The sequence below is a fragment of the Pelodiscus sinensis genome, chromosome 14, assembly GCF_049634645.1.
Source record: "Pelodiscus sinensis isolate JC-2024 chromosome 14, ASM4963464v1, whole genome shotgun sequence".
In the NCBI taxonomy this organism is placed as follows: Eukaryota; Metazoa; Chordata; order Testudines; family Trionychidae; genus Pelodiscus; species Pelodiscus sinensis.
In genome coordinates, this window is record NC_134724.1 from 37,434,745 (window position 1) to 37,444,412 (window position 9,668).

The 9,668-nt window shown below is 63.7% G+C and overlaps 1 protein-coding gene across 3 annotated transcripts in view; it reads right to left on the reverse strand.

Annotated features, from left to right (window-relative positions):
* The window catches only part of GRAMD2A (GRAM domain containing 2A), a 45,221-nt gene extending 44,762 nt beyond the window's left edge, over window positions 1-459 (reverse strand). For all 3 annotated transcript variants that reach the window (XR_012895817.1, XM_075897535.1, XM_075897531.1), the window contains exon 1: window positions 339-459. Coding sequence is in view for 2 of the 3 variants with exons in the window: in XM_075897535.1 (XP_075753650.1) it covers window positions 339-385 (47 nt within the window). In the remaining variant the exon portion in view is untranslated. The remainder of the gene's footprint in view (window positions 1-338) is intronic.
* Between the last annotated feature and the right edge of the window lie 9,209 nt (window positions 460-9,668).

The following is a 9,668-nucleotide window of genomic DNA, read 5'->3' on the forward strand; positions in this document are numbered from 1 at the left end:
CGCCCATCTCCCCCCGCCCCCCCCGCACGCACCCCCATCTCCCCCCGCCCCCACCCAGCCCGGACCCCCATCTCCCCCCGCCTCTCCACCCGGCCCGGACCCCCATCTCCCCCCGCCTCTCCACCCGGCCCGCACCCCCATCTCCCACCCAGCCCGGACCCCCACCTCCCCACCCAGCCCGGACCCCCATCTTCTCCCGCCCCCCCATCCGGCCCGTCCCCCTGGCGCCTCCCCCATGCCCCCACCCGGCCCGGCGCCCCCCATCTCCCTCCGCCCGGCCCTCCGCACCCCCACCCAGCGCCCCCCTCTCCCAAGCTGGGGCGCCCCCGTCCCGCTACCTGGGCGGCGGCGGCCCCGCGCTCTCCCCCCGGCTCGGCGCCGTCATCCCGCGCCCCGCTCCGCTCCAGCCAGCGCCGGCCGCTCACGCCCCGCCCGCCGCCTCCTATTGGCTGCCGGGAGCCCCGCCCACAGAGCGCACAACTTCCTCCGCGCTCGCCCATTGGCCGCCTCAGGCCCCGCCCCCGCAGCGCCTCCCCGGGCTCAGGTGAGGGGCGGGGCCCGAGCGCCCCAGTCAAGTGCCCAGCGGCTGCGGCAGCTTCCCGCGGCGCCCGGCTCTGCCTGGCCGGCTCCGTCCCCGCTCTGCTGCGGGCTGGGGGAGTGAGCACAGGCCACTCGTGCGCCCTGCTCTGGGCCTCAGTTTGTCCATCTGTAAAACGGGGACAATGGCCCTGCCCTGCTGTGGAGCGCTCTGACACGGACCGGTGAAAAGCACTAGGCAAGCGCTGCGGGTTGCAAGCAACGCTCCTGGGCTTATCGCAAGGGGGAAACAACCAGAAGACTCCTGCAGAAAACACCTGACCTAGGGGATATTACAGGAGAACCCCCTGGCTTAATCTGGGTAACTGGCAAAACCCACCCCCATCCCCAGCGCTTGCCTAGAGCTTTTCATCAGTCAATTTCAGAGCTCTCCACACAGGAAGGGAGGGCCATTATCCCTGTTTTACAGATGGGCAAACTGAGGCCCAGTACAGAGGGGTATGACTGGCCTATGGGCACTCAACCAGCCCACAGCAGAGCTGGGACTAGCCCTCAGGACTCCTGAAGCCTTACCTAGTGCACTAGCTCCTAGGACTCTCTGTCTACCACAGCAGAGCTGTGGAGAAATTATATGAGGCATTTCATAGCCCCCTACCTATGTTTTCCCTGAGGTGACAGCATGACCCAGCCAGAGTCTGGAGTAATGGACAATAACTGCCCCTGACCCAAGGTACCTGTGCTTCCCTGAAAAGTTAAGTTCTGTAACCCCCCGAGAGCAATTTAGGGCCCAACACGTCCAAGGTGAATCAGCCCCTCTTTGCACGGGGTGTTTGACAAAGTACCGGAGCCGGGGCAGAAAGCCACCCGCTGTGCTGGCCGTGTGTAGTCCAGAGTCCAGGCACGTCACCCCCTGGGCCCCTGCTCCAACAGTGAACACTTCCAGGGGTGACATTTCCCCATGTAAAATCCTTTCTGGCCTGCAAGAGGCAGGTGCTGCCTTTGTGAGCGCCCAGCAGCCTGGCAGGAAATAGCAAAGCTGACAGCGGCATCATTACCAGGTCCCATGGCCCTCTGCAAGAGTTAGGTGCTGCCTCTGTGGCCCTGGCCAGCTTCCAACAGGCCTAATTAAGCCGTGCCCCTGGGAACACTCGGCCACCCGCACTCCCTAGCGTTTCCAACCAGGTGTTAGCAACCCTGCCTCTTCCTAAGGGAACCAAAATGCTCCTCTGCTAAAGTGACTCCGGGCTGTGGCGTTCACCTGGGGCCACCTTGCACCTCGGAAAGGGCTGCCCCATTTTCCAAGAGGGGCCTGCAGGCTGTAGCCCTGAGGGTCTTCAGGAGCCTTCAGGCTGACCCCGGATGAGGAGGCGGGCACTGGGACAGCGCATTCTTCCCTGGCTCCTGGGCTGCACCATTGCTCTCCAGCCGAAGAGCAAGACAATCTTTCCATGCGCTGATCACCGCAGCGGCTGCTTGCATGAGGGGGGCCAATTCACCGCTCAACAATCACCCAGGTCCTAACGTCTCCTGAAATCAATGGGTGTTTGGTGCCTAAACACCAGGGAGGACCAGGGCTCCGGCTTCCAGCTGGCTGGGCGTAACCACACCCTCAGCCCTCAGGCACAGTCCCCCACGCCACACAGCGTAGCGCCTGCGCTGACTTATTCCCACTGAGGGCGAAATCCTGGCCCCACTGGGATTTCTGCGCTGGGGGTAGAGTTCACCTGGGTAGCCTCCATCGGGGAGGGGCCACGCTCCTGAGGTTGGATCCCAACCCAGGCAGGCCCAGCTCACCTGCTCAGGACCCAGCCCTGGGAGAGCAGCCGCCTGCTGGCAACGAACCGGCAGGGGCTAAAATGGGGAACCGCCTGGTAGCTGGCACAGAGCTGGCTGCTGCAGGCCAGGCAGCCACCAATTCAGGCCAGCAATTTCCAGGGTGATCACCGAGGCCGAAGGCCTCCATGTTCAGGTGCCTGATTTGGGGATGCCACAGGTCTGATCTTCGGTCGTGCCGAAGCCCCAAACTCTGCGTGAAAGCAGCAGGGCACCCGCAGGCCTCAGTCTCCACTTGGACGCCCACACACAGTGGCCACATTTGAAAACGTGGGTCTCCGCCCCCGGGGACTATGGGGGTTTGCCACTCGAGCCCTGGGAAGTTCAGCATCCTCTCATGCTCTCCGAGAGTGGCCTCTGGATTAGCATTACTCCCTGTGCTGCAGCAGCCCCCAGAGGGCCCTGCCGGGGCGGTACATCTTTCATGTGCGTGCTGCTCGCTCTGCTCTCCGTGTTCGCTCACTGAGGCCAGGTTTCCACTAACCTGCGATCTGTGCTCCAGGGATGGATCTCGCAGGGATCGATTTAGTGGGTCTAGTGAGGCCCCACTGAATCAACTCTTGATGGCGCCCCCATTGACCTCAGTGCTTCAGCGAGTCGCGAGGAGTAAGAGACGTCGATGGGAGAGTTTCTCCCATAAACCTTCCGCAGTGGGGACGCTGCAGAAAGTCTCATAGCTGGAGCTGTCTCTCTTAAAGTGACTTTCTATAGGAGTGTAGACCTGGCCTAGGGCACAGGGAAAGCACAACCCTGGTTATTTACAATCTGCAGCTGTTCCTTGCCTGGGTTCCATTCCCAGCTCTGCCACTGGCCTCCTGGGTGACCTTGGGCAAGTCATGTCCCCGCCCCGTGCCTCAGTTTCCCCACCTGTAAAATGGTGCTAATGATACAGCTGCCCTTTGTGACATGCTTTGAGGAGAGTGGTGTGTGGGTTCCTAACTCCTGTGGGTTCCCTGCAGTCTCAAAGGATGCAGGCTCAAGGGCCAATCAAACCTTAGGCTCTTGTCAGTGGCACTGTGCTCTGCACAGCCATTGCCTCTGCCCAGCCCTGGAATGCCCTGGGGGGAAATCAGTGGAGTTAGCCTGACTTGGTTTTGTGCCTTCACTTTCCAGGCCTTGCCCTCAAGCAGTTGTTCCACCGCATGCCCGTGACGACAATGGAAAGTCTGAGCTACAAGCAGCACAGACCTTTCCAGCCCTCTGAAAGCAGGAAAATCTCCCCTGGGCCTCTCCGCCCCTGCTGAGACGTGCAGCACGTTGGCCCTCGTCCGGTCGCAGGGCCGGCGCATTAGACCAGGGCCGAATCCTGCTTTTTGGAACATGGGCACCTGCTCCGTAGCTGTGTCGCCGTGCATCGATCGCACCACCAGAAACGGCTGAAACGACGACTGTTTAATGGAACAAAATACCGAGCGTGGAGAGCAAGGTAAAATCCGGTCATCCCAAATGAAGCCTGGCATGAGGCCAGCACCCCAAACAGGATCGGTTCAAACAGTCCTCCATGTCCGGAGAAGGGAGGTAGGGAACAGCTCCAGGCTGTGGGGAAGAACAAGCAGAGACGGGCCAGAGTGGCAGAGGCCCACGTAAGTGGACAGCCTTCCTTGCATACTTGCCTGGCCGTGCAGCCCGGAGGATGAGGTGGTGCATATGCGTGCATGCCTGACTGGCCCTGCGGCAGCCGCCGAGCCGACCCAATACCCTGCACTCGCTGTCGCTAGGCAGTGAAACGGGAACGCTGCACCACAGCGGGCTGTCCGCAGCCAGCCCGGCTCCTGCCCCGATGGCCTGCACAGCCAAACGGCTGCGAGCTGCCACCGGCACCGTGGGGTTGCACCGATGACGTGCACACAGAGAGGGGAGGGTGGACTCCCTTCAGAGCCCTCCGGTTACCGTGCAGAGTTAGGGTCATGGGGCCCATTTTTCCCACTTTCTCTCTTTGCCCCGCTCTTTTCTGACAGGAGAAGGTGATCCGCATCTTAAAGAGGAACACAAAATGGAGGTCATAAAAAAACCTGGTGCCCCTCTGTGGGTACCACCTAAGGTTGCCAGGTGTCCAGTATGGGCCTGGACAGTCCGGTATTTGCAGCCTCCGGCTGGCAAAAAAACCCAGAAAATACCAGACATGTTTTCTCGGCTGGAAGGACTTGAGACAGTCTTCCCCTGCTGCGTCTGGTGGGGGCAGTGGGGGTATTTAAAGGCACAATGTTTATTTTTTGTGCGGTTGTGGGTTTTTTGCTCAACAACTTTGATTCCCCCTCCCCCTTTTTTTTCTCAACCAATCTCCCCCTCCCACTATGTTCGGTATTTTTCGTGAAAGTATCTGGCAATCCTAGTACCACCCAGCACGCAGGCTGGCGCTAAGCGGATGCCTCTGCTTCTCTGACTCAGGGCCACTCGGTCTGCGTCAGGAACAGGAGCCCCCCTGGTGCCAAGTCCTGGGACTCGGCCCCTCTCAGCACCCAGCCTGGCATGCGCTAGCCGGCCAGAGGAAGGCTCTTTGCTGGGCTCGCCGGCTGCTCTCGGCCAGCCCTGTCGTCTGCCTGCAGCAGCCAGAACGGGGGCACCTGGGGAGAGAAGAGCTCGGAGGGGATTTCAGCCAGCGCCGAGGGAGGCCTTGAAACTAGCCTGGCACAAACCCTGCGCCCCCGACCTGCGCTGCTTGGCGGGTGGGCCAGGAGACCAGCCCAGCCAGCGATGAGACAGCAGGCCCAGTTCACGCCCAACCTCGGAGTGGCTAAACCTCCCGGCCGGCGCGTGGGCCTGCTGTGAGGGGACGCCGGCCGGGCTGATTGTGGGAACATTAGTGACTCCGGCCAGAGATTAGACTGTTTACATTGCTCTGTGCACTGATTACCAATCTAGGTTCACACACATTTACCTTGGCGGTGCTGATTAGCCAACTCCAAAAGCCTGGCTCAGTCACCGCTTTACAGCTGCCAGGGCCCGACTCCCTTCTCCCTTGCGCCTGGCCCCGCCGTGTCCTGCCCTCAGCGGGTGCACCGCCGCAGGGCCTGCAAAGGCCACAGAGGAGTACTGGGGGGAAGCCGGTGCAGCCGAGCGCGAGGCCTGGCCCGCTGCATAAGGGGGTGTTGGCTGCAGGGGCCGTCTCTGGCGCTGGGCCAGCGCTCGGCTCCTGCTGAGAACTTTGCACGGGTGCTAGGAACTGAAAGGGGCCCGCAGGAGGGAGGCACTGAGGGAATCTTGGGCTGCCAACGTCCCGCCAGCCTCCCTGGGACCCCTCACGCCCAGCTCAGCTCCCTCCCGGGCCCGGCTGGCGGGTCAGTCAGCTGCCCTTGGGCACAGGGGATGAAGCCTGAGAGGCAGTGAGCTCCCCCCCCCCCCGGAGGCCCGCTCCAGCCAGGGGTACCTGAGTCTCATGGAGCTTCGGCCGAGGCGGCAGTGGGCTCTTGGGGGGCGCTGAACCGCCTCCTCTCCCATCCACCCCTTGCCCTTGCCGCCCTGCCTGAAGCGGTCCCAGCCTGGCACCACAGGGGCTCAGCAGCGCCGCCCTGCAGCTGGCGTCGGAGAGGGCGGCTCACCGATCTGCGCAGGTCTCTCAGGTGACAATCCCTGGGTCATGGCATCACTGCCCCTGCAGGCCAGGGCCCCGCCCAGCGGCAGCAGGCCCACCCCGTCGGGCTGAGCTGGAGCAGAGCTAAGCAGTGGCTGGAATCCCCTCCGTGTCGCAGGCCCTGCAGGTCAGTGCTGTGCGCACCCCGGCGGCTTCCCACCCCGGGAGCCCTTTGCAGAGAGGCAGGGTGGTGCCCACGTCTGCACGTTACCCCGGTGGCCGGCAGCTCAGGGCCGGGCCGGGGGCAGGGGGACTGGCCGGGGCCGGAAGCGTAGCCAGCGCCGGGCGGGGGAGGTCCAGCCTGGCGCTGGCCTGGAGCTAGCGGCAAATGGAACCTCCCTCCTGGGGCACGTTCTGCTGTTTCATCGTTCGTTTCCGTGAGAACGGCCACCCGGGCTCAGACCCGTGGGCCAACTGGCCCAGCACCGGCATCTCCACCCCGACCCGGCCCAGCCATTCGACAGCAGCAGGGGGGTGACGGGTACCCAGGGAGCCTGACCCTGACCGGGGGAGCTTTGCTGGGAGCGGTGAGCCCTTCACCCACCCTCCGGGGCTCCTGGCCTCCTGCCCGCGGCGTGGTCTCTGGTCTGGGGCCTGGGTTGCAGACGTGTGGGGCTGGGCCAGGAGCTGACTAACCCACAGACCAAGGCTGAAGCACCTGGCTGCCTTTCTCCTTTGGGCTCGACTGGCCCAGACACCCCCATGTGCCTCCTCTCCTGCCCCCTGCAAAGCGGGAGGTTACACAGCTGCCCCTCCGCCCCAGCCCTTTGGCGCACCCTCCCCCGCGCTGCCCGTCCGGGCAGCCGCTGCGTTCCCTGCCCGGGGGCCCCGCCCAGGACAAGGTACGACCTGCTGCTTGCTTGTCTCTGTGGGCCCCTGGGCGAGCCGGGAGCTGCCAGCGAAGGAAGAGGCCATGGGAGGGAGGGGCAGAAATCCAACCGGGGCGCCCTGGGCGACGTGCTGGCTGCCCAGCCCAGCCCAGGCATCTGGGGCACGTCCTTTTGGATTTCACTGGAGGGGCGTGGAGAGGGCGACACGGATGCTGGGGGCTGGAGCACATGGCCGAGGAGAGGCTGAGGGATTGGGGCTTGTTGAGCCTTAGGAGAGAAGCTCCCTGCGGGGTTTGAGCTCCCTGCGGGGGGGCCACAGGCTGTTCTGGGGTGGCAGAGGCAGAACAAGGAGCAAAGGGCTCAAGCCGCAGTGGGACGAGAAGTCCTTGGCTGGAGTGGGCCAGCGCAGCCCCTTGGTGGAAGGAGAGCGGGGCCTGTTTCCACTGCGGCGGCGCTGGGCCCGGAAGTGCCCCCACGGTGCTGGGCATTTCTGAGCCAGCATCAGAGCCACCAGCGTCGGGACGGGACGGGACAGGACAGGGGCTGAGCCCGAGCTGCTGCGGCTCGAGGGAAGAGGCCAATCCCAGCTCACCGTCCTGTCCTCCGGGTGCAGGGACAGTAACGCCCCCGTGTGTCATACTCAGACACCCGCCCTCTGCCCTGCCCTTCGCCATCACCCCCGTGCGAACAGGCGTCACGTTCCTCCAGCGGCCGCGCTGCGGGGAGCAGCTCCCGGGCTGCATGGGGGGAGATCCACACCCAGGGGGGTTTGATCCTCACGAGAGCGTCCAAGCTTAGAAGAGTCAATCCCTTGCGACTTCCTGCCAAACGGGCCCCTGCAGACAGCGTCAGCTCCACCGACGTCTCCGCGCCTGGCGTGGGGGGAGGCCAGACCGGGCAGAGCGCGCTCGTTTCCCCCAGCTGCAGGGTCGTGGTGTGCGGCAGCCAGCTGGAGCAAGCATGCGAGACGGGCACCAGAGCGAGCGTGCAAGACGGGCACCGGAGCGAGCGTGCAAGACGGGCACCGGAGCGAGCATGCGAGACGGGCACCAGAGTGAGTGTGCAAGACGGGCACCGGAGCGAGCGTGCAAGACGGGAGTTGCAGGGAGCATGTGAGACGGGCGCTGCAGGGAGCATGCGAGACGGGCACCAGAGTGAGCGTGGGAGACGGGCACCAGAGTGAGTGTGCAGGATCCACCACAGCAGCCCACACCCCCAGCCCGCCTTGCTGGGAGAACCCTCCGCTGGGCATCACTGCATGCGCCTGGCCAGAGGCTCCCTGCCCTCGATGTGGGGTCACCGAGCCAGCTCCTAGACAGAAGAGCTAGAACATCAGCCAAGGCCGCGTCAAGCTCTGGTTCTACGCCGGGAGTGCCAGACCGCAGCAGATCGCTGTCACTGCCCTGGGAAAGGCCATGGTCAGAGACAGGCCGGGGCAGAGGCTGACCCAGTCGGGCAGCACTTTTGTTCCGGAGAGACCCATCCGCTCATCTCGCCCGCGCTCTAGGGCCCAGTGCCAGGAGGGGTTTCTCAGTCTCCATGTGGCCTTTGCACTGGGCCATGCTCATACTCAGGGAACGACGGGGCCAGGATCTCACCCCCAGGGCTCAGACCATTTGGCCGCAGCTCTCTCCCACTTGCATCCCAGGACTGGGCACCAAACCTGCCTGCTGCCAGCCCCGTGGTGCACACAGGGCCATGCCCGCAGCGGCGCAGGAAATCGCCCGTAGCGCAGGAGGCATTTTGAGGTTCCCCGGCTGCGTTTTGGATCAGCGACGCCCAGCCTCACTTCCACCAGAGCCGCCAGCTCACCCCAGAGCAGGAAAGCAGGAGCAGCTTCTCACAAAGCCAAGGCTGGTTAATAATTAACAGGCTGCGGGAAGGGCTGAGATTTCACATCTGTCACCAGCAGCAAGACCTGTCACTCGCTGGGTCACGGCCATTCCCACAGCGGCTGGGCGGCCCCGTCCCTTTGGAACGGCCCCATCACCCAGACGGGCACCGCAAACGGGCACGGCCCCACGACGCTGCTTTCTGAGACGAGGCTGCGGTGGCCGGGCTGGAAAAAGCTTTTTTTTTTTTTTGGTAAATGTGCAGCCAGTGAATTTTTCGAGGGTTGCACGTTACACATGGGGGGAGGGGGCAGCTCCTGCAGAGCCATGCCCAGCACCCCGCGGCCTACGACCCAGCAGTGGAACATCAGCTGTTCGAGACGTTTGCCCGGCCGCCAGGCAAACAGCCCCTGCGGCACTCCTGGCTGAGGCCGCGTGCGGGCCACGTGGCGGGGACGCTAGGAAACCAAACGTGACTCCCACTGGCCCTGGTTCCGGGGATGGTCACAGCCTCCTCTGGAACAGTCTGCTCCGTCCAGCTCCGAGATCCTGGTGCCTGTGAATGTGGGAGCGCAGCTTTAACTCCGTCCCCTCCCTCCAGCCTGTTCTCGCACCTCCACCAGGCTGTTGCATTGCTGCTAATTAAAGAGCCCGTGTGAACAGCCCTGCGTACCTCAGTCGCTTCCTCCTTGCTCAGCTCAGTCCCGCCGCAGGATTCGTGGGTGGGTTTTCCCCAGCACTCGGGCTCGTACTCCCTAATGTGCGGATGGGCTGGGATGTCTGGTAAAGCCGACACACACTGACTCCGTGTGCTGGTCCGACCCGCATGCTTCCTGCACAGACCCCACTGTCCCGTAGCCAACAGGGCCTATCACTAGCAGCGTGTAGAGACCCCACCGGGGCTGGAGAGAGCTCCGACCGGCGCCGGGTCGCTCACTAAAAGCCCGAGGCTTTGGCCATGGGGATGAGGAGACAGTAGCCCAGGGTTGCAGTACTATTGCCAGAACGGTCACAGCAACAGCCAGGCCAGCTGGCTATTTCACAGAACAACAATCCGGAAACAGC